Source organism: Vicia villosa, unplaced genomic scaffold, assembly GCF_029867415.1.
Source record: "Vicia villosa cultivar HV-30 ecotype Madison, WI unplaced genomic scaffold, Vvil1.0 ctg.000037F_1_1_3, whole genome shotgun sequence".
Taxonomy (NCBI): domain Eukaryota; kingdom Viridiplantae; phylum Streptophyta; class Magnoliopsida; order Fabales; family Fabaceae; genus Vicia; species Vicia villosa.
This window is the reverse complement of record NW_026704971.1, coordinates 174,450-196,458: the sequence shown is the minus strand read 5'-3', so window position 1 is coordinate 196,458 and position 22,009 is coordinate 174,450. Positions and strand designations below refer to the sequence as shown.

Sequence of the window (22,009 nt, the reverse complement as noted above, 5' to 3'; positions counted from 1 at the left end):
TACATATTAAGAAAAAATAATATGTATTGAAATTGATATATGTAGTTTGCTTCAATAAAAAAAATTCTATACAAATATATTTTACAAAATTAAAATTTTGTACACATTTCATTCTTATAATTAACTTACAACATAATTTGATTCAATTAAAATATAGTTAGACTTTTCACTCACATTTTTTAGAAATTTTCAATAAAAATTAGTGACAATAATTTATATATAAAAATACATTGATCTTATACAAGATGTGCTAAACTTAATCTAATTATTTAATACAAAAACTCATTATTATACATTTCAAGAAGAGTTTGAATTTGGAATGGGAACACACCAATCATTGACAGTGACAAATGAAAAACAAAACCATATTAAAGAAAAAAGGAGGCTGAAAAAAACATTTTTTAAAAACAAAAAATGAAAAATCAGTGGCCTGCAACTCATGGCTTCACCAACAAGAGTGAATGGTTGGGACCCACTTTCACTATCACTCACTCTCCATGGAATGAATGAATCAAATCAAATAAGCATTGGATGCACCGATTATTTCCACGTGGTGAAGACTCTCTAAGAACCAGACACAGTGTCTAAGGTTGTTCTGTTTTTTTCTGGATTCTGTGTTACCTTTGTTATCTACGACCAAGGAGAGTATATACTATACCTTCTGTCTTTTTTACTGCCTCCTTCTATAAACATAAGGTTCTTTTTAAAAAATATTTATCTTTTTTTTACATACTTTTTAATTTTAAAATGTATTATCAAATTACATAAATTATTATTAAATTTATATCAAAATCTTTTTAAATTTTTTTTTTTAGATTTATTTTAAAGGATTAAATAGGGACAGAGGTGATATAAGAAATTTTTTAAATATTTTCTAAGTTTTGTTTATAAAAATATTTTCATAATTTTCAAGATATTTTTTATTTAAATTTTTTTAATCATCATTTAATGTTTATGTTTTAATATAAATAAGTATATTTAATGTTTTACAATTTATTATACGAGTGGTATATTTATAGAATTACTCAAAAAGTTGATACAACTAATAGTTACATTAATTTTGATAGTTTTTTAGTTTTTATTCTTAATGTTAAATGGAATAAATAACTTTACCTTTTCTTTAAAAAAATAATCCACTTTTATAAAAAAATAATAATCTAAAACACCCTACATTAAAATGAAAATTAAAAATATTCTACATATGTCTTTCAAAATATACTCACACTAAATAAAATAGAATATTTTGCATTTTTCTCATACCCTACTGATTTGGAAGAATTATCAGGTATTTTTAGTACTATGTCTTATATTGAAGGAAGTCAAGAAGATTCTCTTTAATATGAATTTCTCAGGTGAAGATGGTTGGTTAGTCATCATTCTTTTATTAGAATTGTTGGGGAATTGTAACTCTATATTTACACCATTTTGTTACCATTTTGTTAGAAGAGTTTGGAGTAACATGTCATTAATTAGCATTGCGAATAATACTTTTTTGATACTCATTCATAAGATTGATTAACTAGAATTTCTTAGTACTTATGTCATATTTTCCTCTATAGTTGTGATATATAAATTTAGTGTGATATGCGATATATAAATTTGTTACTAAAATTTGATTGTCCTTGGCCGATAAATTTACCTTGTGTATGTTGCCATGTTAGGGTTAAGTTATATCCATTACTTTGATATGCAGTTCGTTAAAATCCCTATAATTATGTAATGAGTTGGAAAAACTTTGAAAAAGGTTTGTTTGAAGAGACACATAGACGATCCACAAGCCTCGTATGATCAATTGAGAGATTTATTGTATGCCTAAGGATCTAAACAACTTATTCATCAAACAAACTTAAATAATGGATGATGTATTGACTAGCCCTAATGATTTGTGGTGTCAAGTGTTCATTGATAAGTATGACATAAATTAAACCATGGTGAAAAATATTATTTACAAGTCGAATGATTATCCATTATGGAAATCGTTCTGCAAAGATGTGGGAAAGTTTTAAGAGAATATAAAGTGGAAGTTTTGGGACGACATGAGGATCAATTTTTGACTTGACCATTTGACTCTAACAAAACAATTATTTTTCTTTAATTTGACCTAACCAGATATGATTGTGGATACTACATTAATGGTTAAATACATGTAGAGAAGAGAATTGAAATCTTAAGTTACTTTAGATTCGATTCACGGGTGAACAGATTAATCAATTATGGTTATTCCTACCCCTTCTTGAAGATGGCGTGGATAAGTTAGAGTGGGTGACAATATAGATCATGATTTTTTTATCGTTGGACAATGTTTATAAATATCTTGCTTCATATCTACCTAATATTAATTTGGATACTAACAAAAATATCATTTGGAAGTGGAAATAAGTGAAAATAGAGGAACTAGTTATTGTTTGAATATGGTTTTTAGGAATCAGACAACCCAACAAACTAAATTATGCATTTAGTGGAGATTGAAAATGAAAATCGTGTGCGGAATAATGTTAGGTCCCTAAACCTAGAGATTAAAAATGTTCATTGGTATCGTTTGAATAGTAATTAAATTAAGGTCAGTTGCAATAAGATTGACAAGAAGTCTACATCAATGGCGGAATGTGGAGGCCTTTTAAAAAATTTCTTAGAAAATTGGAGGATGTAGTTGTGTGATGCTATCACTGAGAAAATGTGAGCAATACTATATAGGATGAAACTTTTTTTTTGGAAGTAGAGAATTACGTATTAGGTAGTCGAAAGTGACTCAAATATTTTGATAAATATTATTAACCAAGAAATTGGAGAGGAACGCAATTTTCTACCTTAATTCGTAAAATGAGAAAGATATCACAAAAGAATCAACATATCAAATTCGTTCTTTCTTTTAGTTAATAAAATCAATGTGGAGATTCGCTCGCCAACTATAATCTTAGTTTAAATATCAATGAACTCTTCATTATTCTAAATTTCTTAAAGAATGAATTATATACATTATTCCTACCCGATAATATCTGTGAGATCTCATTTCTTGATTTATTAAAATTTCTTCCTAGTTCTTTGCACTTTTAAATCTTTTATCGTAAAAAAAAATATATTTAAATAAAAATCCACACATCACTTCGTTAACTATTTTCAGTTTTCATAATTTTTTATCTACTAAAAATAATTTATTCAAAACATTGAAACTCAACTATATATATCCTTTCATTTCAATCTATTCCTTCGTTTCTAAATTTTTGGTCAAAGGTCATAATCATCATACAATATAAATAATCAAAAGCGTAAGAAACGTGGACAGGTGTCTTGAATCAGTTAGGAAAAAATGAACCCAAGTACGTAGGAAAAGTTGCACGTGGAGATAATTTTTTTTTTTAAAATTTTTTCTGTTGAGTTTAGCTTTGAAAAATTGAAATAAAATAAAGAAATGCCTTGAGGTAAAGGTAAAGGAAATGCCCAATCCCAGTTGGCACCATCAAAATAATTGAATTGTGTTCTTTTGCTGTTGGTTGAATGATTGTGGCTGAAAAAGTAACGCTATCATTATGCTCAAATAAGTCATAACGTATTTCCCTTTTTATCCTTTTACATCTTACCAAAATTAGTAGTATTACTAAATTAATGATAGGGATAAACCAGAATTATAATAAAAGGTTGAAAATTAAGCTTTACTCTTAAATTTTATTTTGGCCATTTAACTAGGTCTAGGAGTAGTATAGTTTGTTAGATGATTCATTGCCAGTTGGCATACAATAATTAAAGATTAGTGGTGATATTAACCTCTTATAGTCTTTGTGTATTAATTTCTTTTGAAAAAATTAGGTGAATTAGGATAAGTGACAAATCAAAGATTTGTTTTGATGGTCTTATTTAAATTTAGTTAGAGATATTTTGTTAAATAGTTTATGATATTTTTTATAAATTTATTTATATAAGTTCTTTAAAATTGCATATAAAAATTATTTATAGCATAATGAAGAATTTAAAATTTAAAAATTAATTAATTTTTTTGTTATAAAAATAAGTTATTTATTCAAACAAATTCATATTTTTATAATAAATTTTAATAGATGACAAATTAAATAAATTTAAAATACAAGTTTTGTTGCCATATCTATATCTAGTGTGATGAGTATAAAGTTGTATTTGATTGGAAAAGATTATGCTCAATGCACTTTTTTTATACATAATGCCTAACGAGCGGTCAAAGAAACTCTGGAGCAATAAGATGAACTGAATCACTTTTGTCCATATAACCTCTATTAGCTAGCGCGTCAACACACATGTTCGTAGATCTAGGAGCATACGAAATAAAAACCAACTCATGAACCGCAATCCTCTCCTTAATTTGTCTCAGAAGGGAGACACAATCTAACTGCACCGTAACACCTTCCTCAATAACTTTAATTACCATCATTGAGTCAACATTTAGTTTCACCTTCCTAATGTCCAAGGAGAGAGTAAGCTTCAGGCCCTCGACGACCCCCAAAAATTCAGCAGTCATGGCACTACATCTACCTAAATATTTAGAAAAACTTCCTCTCTAATCTCTATTGTGATCTCGAATAATTCCTCCACAACCAGCCTCCTGACCCCTTTTACTGGTTTCGTCTGTATTAAATTTCGACATGCCAACTGTAGGTGGTTTCCACTCCATGTATACATTACTTCCCCCTTCACCCAACTAATCTTTTGTCGACATAATGACATTCTCATAATCTTTCTTCTTCTTCAGGATATGGCAAATAGGATTATGAGGTTTAACAAAATTATTATCATGTTCCTCTAAGATTCTCCAATACGATAATGTATGACAAGCTATGATCGATATGGACAAAATAGTCTTTAAACTTTGTCAAAATTAATAACACAATACATATATTTTGTTAAATAGTTTTTTAATAGAGAAATTTATCGCTTACTTTCCTCTTAGTTATTTCAATTACTACATTCCAAATAGTATTTCGTCATTATTTTGAATGTAATGCCCAAGAGCTTCTACCAATTGACAGTTTACATTGTGTAATCTAAATTAATAACTAATCTTCATATGTAATCTCCGCGTTAACTCCGTGTTGTTTCAAAGTAGAAACCATAGCAATATATTACTATATTAATCCTCAAATCAAAGTTAATCACGTGTTACTACTACTAGATAACAACTCTACACATTTGAGATAAAAAAATCATATTCTCATATAGTAACAAAAATCACTTAATAATAATATCACTAACCGACCCGGAAAAATTTTAAAATATAAACTTTTTGATGTAACTAACCCCAATCCAATCTCATTAATTCACTTTCCATCAAATATTTGACCTCCACGTCATCACCTGGCACACGAGCCAAAATTAAAATTCAGATGAGATCAACCATTTATTTTTTTTATAAAATTGATTAAGTGTAGAGACTAATTCTTCGAGCAAGAAAATGTCACAACTGATGACAAAACCTTTTTTAAAGAGAATTTAAAATATATTTGGATTAATTTTTGGAAGATCCGGTATCACTTCTAGAAGTATAGAATTGATTTTGGATGATTTTCAGATGTTTGTTTTATTAAAAATAAAATTAATTTTGCCTTCAAAATTGATTCTACTTAAGTTTCTCCTTTTCGAATTAATTCTAAATGATTTTTACACTAAAATTATTGTTCAATTCATTTTTATATAAATGTATCCAAACATATTTTACTAAATTCAATTCTATTAAAATTAATTCTACCAAACACAATTATGATAGAATCAATTTTATTCACCGTCAATCCAAACACATTTTTAGCATTGTTGTGTGTTTAGAATGATTGAGTTCAAACTTAAGACATCCGGATAAATTAGAAACGATTCTTATCATTCAAGTGATTTTGAATGTTTTTTATTTTTTATTTTATATTTTTTTAATATAAAAATAAGAAAAGAAAACGTATCAAAATTTGGCATAAATAGAGTAGTTGATTGAAGATGCTCCTCTACTACTAATTCTCTACCTTATCACAAGAAACGAATGATTCACATTCTCTAAACACTCAACGCAACAAAACACCACACCCCCTTATTTACTATATACACACACTCCTCTTTCTTATATGGCTTCAGATGAAACTATGATGACAACTCAATCTTCGTTACAAGATGAAGACTATGAAGAAGATGATATGAATGATCTTTTTCATCACCATCATCATCATCATCCAAATCATAATCAAAATCATCATAATTTATCAAGGCTTTCAGTTTGTACTAGCAGTTTTGAAGCAGATGTTGAAAATCTAGCTTCCGTATGTATGTCACACTTGTCCATTGAAAGCTTCGAAGCTGATGGAGACGATGAAGCTGAAGAAAAAGATGATCGGTTACTAGAAACAGGTTTGTCTTCTGGTTCTGAAAATGAGTCAGGTAGTTGCTATTCGTTACCGGCGACACCGCCGCGAAGGAGGACTAATTTGGTTCCGCCCGGGGTGAAAGACTATGCAAGTGAGAATGAAGTTAGAAAAGAAACAAGAACAAATAGCGGCGGTGGTGGTGATTCTGGGAAGAGGAGTAGGAGTAGGAGGAGGAGGAAGAGTGTGTTTGAGAGGGGAAGTAGTTGGGAGAATTTGTGGGATGAGAAGAAGAAAATGAAGGAGAGTGGAGGGAATAGTGGTGAGAGTGATCAGAGTAATGGAAATGGTGTGATGGTGATTGCTAGACCTAAAGGTGGGAGTAGGAGTTTGTGTATGGATTTGGATGAAGTTAAAGCTTGTAGAGATCTTGGATTTGAGTTGGAACATGAAAGAATTTCTGCTGTTTCTTTTTCTAATTCAACAATTGATAATACTAGTAGTGGTGGTAATTCACCGATCGCTAATTGGCGAATCTCCGGTCCCGGTAAGTCTCAAATATGGCATAAACATGCTAGCACTGACACCTTTAAAAAAAAAAAGTCTCATCTAATACATATACATATGATTACATTCAATTTATTCATTCTGATGGAGTATGTTTGAGGGAGTATGTCTGTGTCTGCATCTGAGACTTACGAACAATGTGATAAGAGATTAATTAAGTTAGAATTTGAATTTGTTTTTCTTGTTCATGTTGTTTAGGTGATGATCCAAGAGATGTGAAGGCACGGCTGAAAGTGTGGGCGCAGGCTGTAGCTATAGCGTCTGCCAGCAAATACGGCTCATGACGCTCAATTTTCTTCTTAGCTTATACTATTTTATTTTTTTTGGATTGAGATAGTGTACATTATTATATTATGTATAAGTTTTTCTTTACACTATGATCGGTTATAGAATGAATTTCATTGTATTTGTAGAGTTTTTGTCATAAGTTTTTCCCCAAGAGTGGTTGATTGATTTTTGGATTCAAGTGAAGGTGACTTTTCCTCTGTACAGTATACTTTTTTTAACTGGTTACATAATGGGTGTTTTAAGAAGATTGAGAAGGTGTGATATATATGAACAATAGAAAGGCAATGTGAATGGTTGATGAGATTGTATAGTAGAAATGTGAAGAAACATAAAACATGAAGCAAGTCTTTATGGGTTGTTGGGAGACCTATAGTCAGTTATTAAATATTTGTTTGATGAGTTAGTCACTAATCAGCATTGACATAATTTTTTTAATGATTGTGAGTTTTTTTATTGAAAAATGAAATTAAAATTTAAGCAATAATTATATTTTAGAAAACTTTTGGATAAGTAATGCTTATGAATTAGGTATGGAGAAATAAATATATGATACATAGTGTTTGCATCTATAAAAAAATGTCGATCACTAGATACACTATGATATAGATATATGTTGATTTTTCCGCTAAGATAAACTCTGACGAATACAAACATTGTAAAGTAAGAGTGAGTCCAATCTTTCTCAAAGTTATACTGTTTGATAGAATTTTTTTCGATTTGTAAAAATTATTTTTAAGTTGAAGTTAAATATAAGAGCTTTATAAATAAAGTTAAAGTTTGATAATATTTATAATTTTTTAACGGATTTTTTAAATTAAATCGTTTGATATATATATATATGAAAAAAATTTATTTAATATATAAACGAAACAATCTAAAAAAGTTTAAAATAAAATATAATTTTTTTGTCTAAATTTAATATAATATTTGACGTAAAATATTTGCAAATGAAAGTACTTATTTTTAGTGGCGGAGTAGCGCCCGCCCAGGTAGGGAAGTTGCTCAGGCTTTGCCCGCCCACGCTTCACCATCCTACACTGGATATCTCCCATGACCATCCTCCACCACACGATACCGTAAACAAACGCACACCCCGACTCCACTCTTTCTTCTTTTTTCTTTTGTTTCAGTTCAATTCTCGCTACAACATTGTTGTTGGATTGTTATTTATTGTTGTTGCACGTTGTGGTTGACAAATTGATGGAGAATTAGTGCCGAATTTGTCGTTTTAGGCTATGTCCACCAAATGTTCGGTAAAAGTTTTGAACCGAGATTCTTCTTCCTTTATCTTGTTTTTGCTTTGCAGGATTTTTGATAATTGTACCTTGATTTGTGATGGTGATTTGTGATGGTCCTTTATCTTGTTTCACTACTTAATCACATTTTCCAGTATCAGAAATGCTTCATCCATCAACTCTTTAAACTCAACAAATACTACAACAGGTACTCCACAAATCTTGTGAAGCATATTGTTATTTTTAGATTAATGAATAGTTGTCTCTTGAAATTGTTCAGTTTGATATTGCGCGTAGCAACCTTCGAGTTGTAATCGTGCGGATGTGGAATCACTACAAAGGGTGTTTGATATGATGTGAGGAAGCAAAGATGTTACACATGTGAACAATCTTCTTTTTTGATATCGTTTATGCATCGGAAGAAGCCGGAGAGAAAGGTGTTATCGTCGATATCTTGGTTGGTTTTGAAGAACTTGTATTGAGAGGGTTGTGTTATGAGCAGTGGCGGAGCCAGATAAAAAAATTTGGGAGGGCCGTTAACGTAAAATAAAAAGTATAAATAAAATATAAATAAAATTATAAATAAAAAATTAAAGTTAAAATAAATATAAAGTTAATTACTAAAAAAATAAATTACATGACTTAAAACTACCTTAAAGTAACGCCTTACGCGTTCCGAGTGACTTGAAATTGTCAATAATTGACTCAGAACTAATGCTTGCACTAATCTCCCTTTCAATATATACTGTCATGCTATCTCCAAGAAACCCATCATCCATCTCGTTTCTCAACTTAGTCTTATTAATTTTCATTGCTGAAAAAGATCTCTCAGTTGTAACCATAGAAACGGGAAGAGTCATGATAAGACGAAGTAGTCTATCAATCAAGAAGTTTCAGCCTGTCCAGATGCAACTAAACATGAACATAGTTCTTGAATAGTTGATAAATTATTCAAGTTTGAAGCTTGACGAGCAACAAATAGAAAATGTTGGAGTTGAAATTGCAAATTATTCTTCTCTTGATCACTAAAATCCATATGATAATATTTTTCGACTAAAGAATAAATAGTATCAATGCCAAAAGCTTTATATCCATCCTTAGGAGACAAAGAACAAGAAAGAGTTAACAAATTCATTGCTTGCTCACTGAATCTGCTATTCAACTCTTGTAACTGTTTGTCAATGGTATTGAAAAATATTTCAACTTTAAAATAATGTTGAATTGTGACTTGATTCTCTTCAAGACGGGAGCGTCCAAATCTTGTTGTTGAATGAACATCATTAGGATCAGGAATCTCAATACCATGCTTTTCACAAAAAGATATCACTTAAGTAAACAATATATGGAAGTGAGTGATTGAGAATAAGATAGATGGTTGAAGGTTTGAGTTGAACAAGTTTTGTATACTAATATATTGTAATTAGAAACTTGTTTGGAATAAGGTAAGACGAGTAAGAAATTGAAAGTGAAGAAGATGATGGTAGCGGAAATGGAATGGGAAACATTTATTTTGGAGATGTTGAGTATTCGTTGGTTCAACATTGTAGGAATTAATTTGGTGGTTTCATTTTGAGACTGATTTGGAGGAAAGAATGTTTGAATATTTCATGATATGTTGTGATTTTTTGGTGTTACTTTAATTTGATATTATTGTAGTGGGTATGAGGAGTTGGGTTTTGGTTTGTTTTTTCTGTTTCTAAAGTTATACTTTTTCTATGTAATAAGGGGACTTAGAAATACTAGTAGACATTATAGTCTGTTTCTTAGTTGTTTTGAACCAAATCCTTCTTCTGGACATTTTTGTAAGTTAATCCCTTCATTTTAGTTTCTCAAATCCTTATTTTAAATTTCTAATTTCTGTTTTTCTCGTCTTTGTGTTTTATGCTTTTATAACTATATGAATATAAATAGAGTTATGGCTGGTCAAAGTTCAGTTGACTTTCTCCTATACAAACCCTGATTTGGAAACTTTTTGATTTGTTGATTTTTGATCCTTCCTTGATGAAACATGATCAATTCTTGATCAAATGGTGAATGATACTTCAATATGAGGATCTTAACAAAAAATCAGGAGTTTTGACTTTACTTTGACCACAGTTGACTTTTAGGTTAACTTAGTCGATTGTTGACTTTCTGATCAATTGAGTGACCAATCCTTTGAATTGAGACTTGATACTTGTTATAGAGGTAATGTGAAATATATTGAGCCATATAGGATGCCTTGGAGCCATTGATTCACTGATTTTCCTTTGAACAACCCAAACCCTAGTTTCAGAGCCTTGTATAGGAGAGTGTGTCTAGGAGCTTTATGTATTGCTTTGAATTTGTATAAGAGAAATAGTGTGGGAAAATTTTGGGGTATGACACACTTCATGTTCAACAAAGACATCTACTAAGCCATACCCTTTTGAATCTTCAACAAGCTGCAACATGTCATCATCTGAGTTTAGAGGCTTGAGTCCATGCTAAAATGAGAGTTTTTTATGTTGGTACCACAAACACTTGAATTTCGTATACTCAACACTAAGGACCAGGCTTTCAATGTCCTTATAGTTCACAAAATCAACATCAACACTGAAGTCCATCTCATAAACTAAACCCTCCACGTAACATTTGATAGGAAAACTAACAAATCTTCCCTTATGGTTAATACGTAGCTTCAGCCTTTGTACTTCACTTGGCTAGTGAATATCAAGACAACAAAATAACCATCCATACGAAATACACCATAGAAATAGAAACCCTAATTTCTAGTGTGCTACTTTATTGAAACCCTAATTGAAAAACATAATATTTGTTCAACACAATAAGCATGAATATAAATAGAAACCCTAATTGCGATTAGGGTTTCTATTTATATTCATGCTTATTGTGTTGAACAAATATTATGTTTTTCAATTAGGGTTTCAATAAAGTAGCACACTAGAAATTAGGGTTTCTATTTCTATGGTGTATTTCGTATGGATGGTTATTTTGTTGTCTTGATATTCACAGGCCAAGTGAAGTACAAAGGCTGAAGCTACGTATTAACCATAAGGGAAGATTTGTTAGTTTTCCTATCAAATGTTACGTGGAGGGTTTAGTTTATGAGATGGACTTCAGTGTTGATGTTGATTTTGTGAACTATAAGGACATTGAAAGCCTGGTCCTTAGTGTTGAGTATACGAAATTCAAGTGTTTGTGGTACCAACATAAAAAACTCTCATTTTAGCATGGACTCAAGCCTCTAAACTCAGATGATGACATGTTGCAGCTTGTTGAAGATTCAAAAGGGTATGGCTTAGTAGATGTCTTTGTTGAACATGAAGTGTGTCATACCCCAAAATTTTCCCACACTATTTCTCTTATACAAATTCAAAGCAATACATAAAGCTCCTAGACACACTCTCCTATACAAGGCTCTGAAACTAGGGTTTGGGTTGTTCAAAGGAAAATCAGTGAATCAATGGCTCCAAGGCATCCTATATGGCTCAATATATTTCACATTACCTCTATAACAAGTATCAAGTCTCAATTCAAAGGATTGGTCACTCAATTGATCAGAAAGTCAACAATCGACTAAGTTAACCTAAAAGTCAACTGTGGTCAAAGTAAAGTCAAAACTCCTGATTTTTTGTTAAGATCCTCATATTGAAGTATCATTCACCATTTGATCAAGAATTGATCATGTTTCATCAAGGAAGGATCAAAAATCAACAAATCAAAAAGTTTCCAAATTAGGGTTTGTATAGGAGAAAGTCAACTGAACTTTGACCAGCCATAACTCTCACATGGAACATCAGAAATTCTCCATCCAAATCTCATTTGGAAGGAAATTGAATTCTCTACAAAATTGTATCTCACATGCCAAGTCTAAAAATGCTCCATTTGAGAGATATGGACCAAAACATTATAGGTCCTTTTCAAAAGTCAACAAAAAGTCACTTTTTTCAAAAGGACATATAAGGAGCATGGAAAATAATTTTGATATGAGACCAAAGACACTGGTTAGAGGACTCTCTAAGGTTTCTAAAAAGTACTATAACACTCCCATACCTCAAAAATTGAGAGAGAGAGAGAGAGAGAGAGAGAGAGAGATAGAGCTTGTCAAAGTTGGGCTATTTTGGAGGGAAAATGTGAAGAAACTTGAAACTTTTTTGCAAATGGGCCCATATTTTTGAGATCCAAACTTCTTCCTTATGATATTAGGGGCCCATAAATCATTGGCCACGAATTTATTTGGTTTAAATTAATTTTATAGAATTTTTTATTCATTAAAAGTTCAATAAAATTAAAGAAAATCAAAAGATTTGAAAGAAAATTTGTTTGGTATCAAATCCAATCTACATTTACTCCAAAACTCAATTAAATTTCGTGCACATGGTAATTGGAGAGAGATTGGATCATTCAAGGCCAAAATTAGAAAGAGCATAAATCAAATTTCAATCAAATTTGCATAATTTCCAATCAAAGATTCAAGAGGATTCTTTCTAGTTTTATAACCCTAATATGTTCCTCTATATAAACATAAGTATAGCAGAGCATCAGGGTACGAATTTCTACCTCCAAGAAACCTAATTGAGTTCTCAAAGTTTCAAGAAAAGGTGATATTCGGTTTTTGAGTTGGAGAAAGATTCAACCCCATCCAAGGCTTCCAACACGTTCCCTGAAGGTCTCTGAAGCAATTTGAACTCTCACACGCAATCAACACCCCCAGAGTTACCTCCTGTAAGCCAAGGTATGTCATGAAATTTTCAAACTCGATTCCTCTAATTCATGGCATATAAACATGTTTCGATGGCATCATATTGTTTGTTATAGTGCACTGAACGTTTCTGGATGAATAATTCATTGTTTACCTGCTTGTGTCGAGTTATGCCATTATCAAATGTTAGGGTTTCGTTTTAGGGTTTCTCAGTACAGGTACTTTTAGGTCAAATTGAGACCATGGTTGAACTCGTGAGGCCCAGACGAACGTAAAGGTGGCCTCGCAAAAAATTTCTGTATTCGTTTGCTTGTGTTCGTAAACTGCAGGGCTATGGCTACGGAAGCGTCTGATGGTAAAGGTCTGAACCAGAGCTAATACGACGGTTAGGGGAAGAAGATGACTACGTGTCATCGTCCGGTTGTGTGGTGTCGTTTTGTTTACCTCCCCGTTTCACTTGGGAGGACGGCACGCTAGACCCTTCACGCAAAATTTGGAAGGAGAATGCGCCCGTGGTGGGATGAATTTTGTTTCAGTTCTTCCTACGATATCACACGAACTTTCTTATTGTCCTACGAGTAGGAAAGGGGAAAAAAGATCTCAACTAAACCCTAGGAGTTTGCTAAGTGTGGGAATTCACCTAGACTAGAAATTCTGGAGTCCGGGAGGTCGGTTATACATAGGGAAGAGTTTAAGCACCCTACATATCTGTAGTACTCTACAGGAACCTTCTCTGTGTCATTGTGTTTGTGTTTGCTAATGATTATTGGGAAAGTTTCTCCTTTGTATTAGGAGAAGGAATTGAATTGATTAAAAAGAAGACAGACAGACAGACAGACAGACTATTTTTGGTATTTTATTAGCTCGCTGAGATTCCTTGTGAACCTCATGCCTACATATCCCTAATGGAAGTCAGAGCTTAATGTAGTTCGGGGAACTAATTAATTATTAATGATTTTTGGTGCCTTGCTTGAAGCTCAAGGTTGAAGCTTGAATTAAATCTCTGTTTACAGTAAAGAGACATGAAATCATCTTTACAGAGAGGTATTTATACTATTCCACCACAAACATCTTAAAAGTGACAGAAAAGCTAAAAAAATGATGTTTTAAAAGAGAAGGAGTCTACTTGGTTGATCAAGTATGACAGCCAACATGTTTCTGGATATGACAGCTAACATGCCTCTTGAAAGATTCTCAACCAAATTAGGGAAAGTTGTACAAGTCTGGGACGCTGGCCAGAGCATGCCTTTCATGAGTCCTAAATGGGAGAATGTTTGAAATGATTGTTTGTTTGATTGTTTGAAATGATTGTTTGTTTGTGGAGAGATAGTAAAAATACCTACCTATGAAGATGAGCTATGTCTATCTAATGTTTGAAAGATTTTATTTTTAGCTGGCTTGAATGAGGCCCAAGCTTGAGGCTTTTTGATTGATTAATTATTGACTCTGGGAGATAACTCCACTGGGGTTATTTACAAGGGATTTTGTGTTCTGTACAAAGCCCAGAATTGAGGCTGACTCTATTTAGAGAGTGTTTATTTGGTGGATTTTATTTGGTGTTCTGTACAAAGCCCAGAATTGAGGCTGACTCTAACTAGGGAAAATATTATTTTCTGCCTTGTATGAAGCCCAAGGTTGTGGCGGACTCTTAAATAAACTGAGTATGGATGACTCTATGGGGAAAAGATCCTAGATGTTAGGAATCTTTGACACAGAAAATATGGTTTACCTGCCTTGTATGAAGCCCAAGGTTGTGGCTACTGTTTTTTGAAGGACTCAATGGGGAGACTCTATTATCTGCCTTGTACAATGCCCAAGGTTGAGGCATACTATTAACAGGGGAATTTATTTGTTTTGGTGCCTTGTATGAAGCCCAAGGTTGAGGCTAACTGTTTTTGTTGGGTTTTGGAAGCTAACCCTTTCCAGGGATTTTTGACTCAGCTGGTGAGTTTGTCTTTTGAAGAGAATGATTTTTTGGAAGCTAACCCTTTCCAGGGATTTTATTCTGCTGGAGAATTTGTCTTTTGAAAGGAATGATTTTTGGAAGCTAACCCTTTCCAGGGATTTTTGACTCAATTTATTGACTGAAGTTGGAGGCTAACCCTTTCCAGGGGATTTGACCTTTTTTAAACAGATTTTGGAGGCTAACCCTTTCCAGGGGATTTTGTTAAAATGAAGGAATTAATGGAGGCTGACCCTTTCCAGGGATTTTAAATGATGGCAGAAAGATTATCTAATTGAGACTTCTTGTTTAAAGTCCAAGATGAAGGCTGACACTTACTGAGGATAAACAAGTATGGATCCTAGACTCTGCTAAGGAAGATTAATGAAGATAAGGGTGACAGAGACTGTCCATGTCTCTCATTACAAAAGGTGTACTCAATATAAAATTGAGGCAATCTTAGCTTGTTTAAAGTCTGGTTTAAATTGGAAGAAACTCACCAGGGTATGTTAGAAGGTGACTAAAGACCTGTTCCTATGTTTATAAGAAACCTGATGGGTCCTTGTATACAAGCTCAAGAGGAAGCTGGAAATGCTTTTAAGAAGCCTGTGGGTCCTTGTACAAAGCCCAAGAGGAGGCTAATCGAGGGTCATCGAGGGTCCTTGTTATAGCACAAGAGAAAGCTATGTGGTTTTGAACTTATTTTGGCTCTAAGCAAATGGGTAAGAGGTTTCACCGGGAATAATTCCTCTTGGGTGGATGTGTCCTATTTTTTTTGGATTCTAAGGTTTTTGCCAAGATGTTTCACCAGGAATAATTCATCTTGGGTGTTTGAACTACAGATCTCTAATTAGGAAAGAGCCTTCACCGGGAAGACATTCTCAATCCTAGGCCATATTCCTATAATATATATATATATATATAGTTTAACTGTCCTAGGGTTTACACTCAAACGTAGTCCTAAACAAATATATATACAGTTTATATTTGATAGTAATTTAAACAAAGACTGTAAATTGAAAGCTTGTAAAGCCTAACCTGGATGGAGTGGATGCCTTTGAAGAAGTATATACAATGCCTCACCAACAGTTGATGGATAACAGTTGATTATATATGATAAACAGTTAATGGTTTTTGAAAACAGAAGAAGTGAAGATGGACATAAGTCACATAGGTATCTGAAGAGTTTCACCGGGAATAATGCCCTTCAAATACCAGAAGAATGTTTTGAAAACAGAAAGAAGTTTTTGAAAATACAGTTTTGAAAATTGACAAAAGTCAACTTAATTAAAGTACAGACAAAGTCTATACCCAATTAAGACCTAAATAATTAGGGTTTTTTTAATACTAAAACACTTACGAAATATTAGGTTTTGAAGTCTTAATAAAACATATATTAAAATATATTTTAAAACACTCAAAATAATACTATTTTTTAGCCTAATAAAAATATATAAAATAAATAATATTTTTTGTGACTTTTTTGATTATTTATAAAATATATATATTAATCAATAAGTGTATGAAAAATGAAGTAAAAATGAGTTAATTTGATAGGTTAATTAATTGTGTAAAGTTGTGAGAAAAAATTAAGGAAATTAGTGGTAAAAAATTGGTTTTGGCCCTAGGGAGGTTCGAACACACGCCCTCATGATCACACCACAAAACAATGACCAACTGAGCTGCGCGCGCAGCTTGTCAACCATACACATTCATTTCATTATATTTTCAAATAGCCTATGAAATTCAAATTTCGCGCGCACCATGGTCGTCTTCTTCCTTGAGCTTCAGATTTTTCAAAATTCTAACTCTCTGGTTTCTCAACCAAATGGTGTGATGTAAACATCAATCTTGCTCCAAATTTCCTCACGAGTTCAAATATGTAACTAACATTTATTTATATTAGCTATAACTATCTAATTTCTCAGAGAACTCTAAGAACACATGAACCCTAAATTTGAAATTAAATGACAAACAAGATGAATAAATGAATGATGATACAGGGTTTTCAATCCTCTGATGATGCTGAGCAAGATAGAATCGAGTTTTATCACAAATGGTACTTAAATTAAAGAGGTGGAGTTCAAGAACTTACCTCTGAAACTGAAGGTCGTGTGTGTGATGGAGGACTTCTGGGCTTGTGTGAATGATCCTAAAAGCTTCCTTGGGACTCAGTGATGCTAACTGGATGTTTATTGTGGCCTGAATCCTTCTGAATTTCTCTACTCGACTCCCTCGATTTGAGCTTCAAGTGAACATGGAGGATGATGAATCTGCAGTTACAGATGAGCTGCGACCATCTGGAAAGCTCCACTACCTCCTATGGAACGTGTCTGGATGATTGACTTTGCTTGGAACCTCCTGAATTGCTCTGTGGACCTCCAACTGCAACAGCTCCAAAGTGAAAGCAACAATGGTGTTCCTCCACTTACAGAAGTGATCCAGGTGCTTGGATCACCTCAAATGGACCCCCTTGAGATGTTAGAGTGCTTACTTTCCAAAGAGAAGCTCTGGTTTGAAGAAAACGATTCTTCTTGCCAAAGAACTTTGTCAAACCATAAGCAAGAGGAAATAAAGAGAAAGCAAGGAATATGGTTGCTTTGGTGTGTTTTCTGAATGAGAAAGAGCCCTCTATTTATAGGCAAATGGTTCAGTACTGATTGAGAGAGTGAGCTTGCTTAGTGAAGTGAGTTTGGTTTCTTAGCCATGAAGAAATTTCAAAGAATATCCAAGTGTGATCATTGCATTTTCGAGCCAGCTCCCCATCCATTGATCCTATCTAATCTTAGGGAACATTTCTAGTGCAGAGTGAGCTCTAATTGGTTGGTGAGAAGATTCCTTGGGTGATTCATCAATTTGCCATAAATTCCCAAATGTAATCATTACATAATCACATGTTCTTGTTTTAGGAATCTTCCTCAATTCTCATGGCATGGTGAAAATGAATGCATGGCATGTTTTCAGATGTGTTATGGTTCATGTAGCATCCATAATTGAGGTCATGTGCACAAAAATTGCAAAGTTCAAAAATGATGCATGACCTATAATTTTACTTCATGAGGCCAACTTTGAACAAGCATAACTCCTAGCTCAAAATGAATTTGGAGAAGGTTGAACACAATTTGGAAATCCCTAAACATCTAATTCAAATCATTAGTTTGGAGTTTCTTCAGAATCATTTGGGAAATTTATGAAAAATGAGTCTAAAGTTGGATGAAAACTAGGTTAAAAACACTTAGAAAAATTTCTAAGTTTTTATAACCTAAAGCTTGAAAATTCCAAATCTCTTAAATGATTGATTTCTTGAAAAAAGTTGCTTGTAAGATGTTGTTTTATTTTGCAAGATCTACAACTTTCATGTTGGAAGTTTTTTGAGTTGTGTAGGTGAAATTTTGAGTTCCCACAATGCCATCAAAAACCCTAATTCTCGACTTTTTGCTCCTTGATGATTCTTCATGAATTTCTTTGGTCAAATTACTTTAATATCCATATATTGATGATATTGATCTTTGAAAGTCATGGTTTGACCAAAAATCTTAAAAGTCAAAGGTGATCCCATACAGTTGACTTTTTCCAGATAAAGTGAGATTTTGGACTTTTGTGTGGAATCAAGATCTTTTCCTCAAATGAATGATGTAAATGGGTTGTATTGAGGTAGTAGAGGTTCTTGAATCATGTCTTGAGTTTTGGATCCATGCCCTGATTAAAAGTCAACTATCCAGATGAATTAGGTCAAAAACCCTAATTGTCGACCAGATGAAATTGATGACTGTGGATCTTGAATTGGAGTGTAATGTCCAATGGATCTTGTTATATGGATCATTTGAAGATGATTGAAGCCTTTAACAGATGTCTTGGAGCTTATTGAGATTTCCCAAAGGTGATCCTTGATTTCAGTCCCTGATGGGCTCAAAACCCTAGATTGGTAGTCTGAGTGACCTTGAGCTCAGATGATTGGATGTCTAATCAATCATGAAGCTTTTTGTATCCCATGATTGTGTTGTAGATCAATCCCTTCATTGATTGATCCTTAGCCTGAGTCTTTCTTGTCTTTGAACATCCTCGATTAAATGCCAGATGAGAAAGTGACTGCTCTAGGCATTTGTTTTGACCTGATGAAAAGCCTGAAGATGTGTAATCTCAGGGGGGGGGGGTCAAAATTTGGGGTATGACAGATGCCCCTATTTAAGTTTCTTTTATCTGGAGGGAGAGAGATTGATATCTCGATCTCTCCTGCGTGAAAGAGACTTAAATATTAAAGAATGCCCGAATTTTGGGCGCTCCTGAGATGTTGTAAATGATAAAATTTTTGCATGAATTGATCCCTCTGTCGTGCTTGGCGGGAGATGAGACAAACTCCTGTAGAAATGCGTTATGTGGATTATGGTGAATGGATGGCAATGTAGAATGCGCAATCCATCTTCTTTAACTAAGTGTTGATACTTAGAAAAAGGTGAACAACCTCCCCTCGAACCGGATATCTCATCAACGGAATTGGTCTAAGCTGTAATAACCTCCCCTCGAACCGGATATCTTATCAACGGAACTGGTATCAGTTATAATAATGATAAACAACCTCCCTTCGAACCGGATATCTTATCAACGGAACTGGTCTAAGCTGTAATAACCTCCCCTCGAACCGGATATCTTATCAACGGAACTGGTCTCAGTTATAATAATGATAAACAACCTCCCCTCGAACCGGATATCTTATCAACGGAACTGGTCTCAGTTATAATAATGATAAACAACCTCCCCTCGAACCGGATATCTTATCAACGGAACTGGTCTAAGCTGTAATAACCTCCCCTCGAACCGGATATCTTATCAACGGAACTGGTCTCAGTTATAATAATGATAAACAACCTCCCCTCGAACCGGATATCTTATCAACGGAACTGGTCTAAGCTGTAATAACCTCCCCTCGAACCGGATATCTTATCAACGGAACTGGTCTCGGTTATGATTTGGACAATATCTTAGATAAAGAGAAAATTTCCAAAAGTCTGGTCCCTCATCAAACTTCTCATCAACACCTGGGGGATGAGATACCATTTGATATCAATTAAGGAATTTCGTCACCTTTCCTTCCAATTTGACGTTTTTTGAAGGAATGTCATATGGCCTTGCGTCCTTTTCAGGGGCTAATGACTTTGCTTGAAAGTGGACGAACTGTCTTCGGGACGAAAACTACCATTCATCAACTTATGCTGAGAAAATATGAACTATCTTATTGATGAAGATTGTCGCTCATTGACCCTGCTGGGGATTTGTTGATCCACTGGGGATATTCCAAATTATTTTCTTTGGCGAAGCAGTGCCGTTTATGGACCCCGCTGGGGAAATACCAGACTGATTTGAAGAAGATTATCGAGCGTTGCTCTGCAGGAAAATCTTAGCTGGGGAATTCCAAAAGTGAACAAACTATCTCTTTGAGGGAGATTACCATCTGCTGACTTGCTGGCGATTTTTCAAAGTAAGCAAATTATCTTCTCTTGGAAGATTACCATTTGTTAACCTGCTTGGGGAATTTGGGTGTATGAACTTTCTTTATGAAGAAGAGAACCTGTTCACGACTTTGCAGGGGAAACTTGTATACATGCCCGGTGACTCGGGTATCAACACGATCAAAGATTAACTAGACTTATGCAAATATGATGTAAGACAGAATGCATGAATAATATGATGATTATAAAATGCAAAGTGTATGTGAATAGAATTGTCGCGGATGTGAAATCCTGTGATACGACTTGAATCTTGTGATGAACAGAAGATGTCTTCTTCTTGTAGTTCGAACTCTGTTGGGAATGACTGGTTCATTAGTTGCCCGCTGTTCGAAGTGATATGAATTGATGTGAAGATCCGTCATCGGGAGATGTTCGCAAGGCGACCTCATGGGGAAATCTTGGTTCCCGGAGTCTCAACCGTTCTCGGAGCAACTGTTTGCATTCTTCCTATTGTTCGTAAACCTTAGAAAGAAAATTTCACCTTTATTATTTTTTTTTGCAAGAAAATTCATTTTTATTTTATGAAAACATTTCGTTTCAAGAAAATGACTGTTTAAATTAAAACGCATTTTAAGAAACTGAAGAAGACTTGATTGCAAAGAAAAGCACAAGGCTCAAATTATTATTTATGAAATGGTAATCAGCCAAATGCTTGATTCCATGGAGTATTTACAAAGTTGGAAATTGATAATTTTTCGGGAAAAGGGCTACGATGAAACATGACGACCGTTATCTTTCCCTTCCACTCCAAGTTGCGCTGTATTCGTGCTTCGTAGAAGATGACCTACTGATGATGAATACTCCGCTATGGATTTTGAATGATCAAGTTTGTCCTGAACACAGTTACTTGCCATTTATCCCTAACTTTTGCGTAAACTACCCCTTTCGGGTTTTAAGTCTACCGGGATTGATTTTTTTTTTTTATGTCTCTAACTTTTGCCTGAACCGCCCTTTCGGGTTTTCGATTCACCGAGACGCTCTTTTTTGCCTAAGTCGCTCTTTGCGAGTTTTCGACTTAGCGAGCTGTTCTTTTAATTATTTAGGCGAAGTATTTCTTGACTGCGTCGACGTTCACAAGACGGGTGAATTCTTCTCCATCCATAGTCGTGAGTATTAAGGCTCCTCCTGAGAAAGCTCTCTTGACCACGTATGGGCCGTCATAATTGGGAGTCCATTTCCCTCTCGAATCTGTGAGAAAAGACTGAATCTTTTTTAGTACAAGGTCGCCTTCTTTGATTGTGCGAGGTCGAACCTTTTTGTCGAAAGCTTTCTTCATTCTTTGTTGATATAGCTGTCCGTGGCATAAAGCTGTCATGCGCTTTTCTTCGATTAAGTTCAATTCATCGAATCTGCCTTGACACCACTCGGCTTCTGTTAATATTGCCTCCATCAAGACTCTCATTGATGGGATCTCAACCTCTATGGGTAGGACTGCTTCCATACCATATACAAGGGAGAAAGGAGTTGCTCCTGTCGAAGTA

At 33.7% G+C, this 22,009-nt stretch overlaps 1 protein-coding gene across 1 annotated transcript; it reads left to right on the top strand.

Annotated features, from left to right (window-relative positions):
• The first annotated feature begins 5,949 nt into the window (after positions 1 to 5,949).
• LOC131622671 (uncharacterized) lies at positions 5,950 to 7,357 on the top strand. Its single transcript, XM_058893710.1, has 2 exons — positions 5,950 to 6,852; positions 7,071 to 7,357. Exons 1-2 carry the CDS (start codon positions 6,072 to 6,074, stop codon positions 7,154 to 7,156), a joined length of 867 nt encoding a protein of 288 aa, XP_058749693.1. The 5' UTR covers positions 5,950 to 6,071; the 3' UTR covers positions 7,157 to 7,357.
• The last annotated feature ends 14,652 nt before the right edge of the window (positions 7,358 to 22,009 follow it).

Bases quoted from the DNA above. Each gene is read 5' to 3' on its own strand.
- LOC131622671 (XM_058893710.1), top strand. From the start codon at position 6,072: ATGGCTTCAGATGAAACTATGATGACAACTCAATCTTCGTTACAAGAT. The intron at 6,853-7,070 runs GTAAGTCTCAAA...CATGTTGTTTAG, and splicing joins TTGGCGAATCTCCGGTCCCG to GTGATGATCCAAGAGATGTG.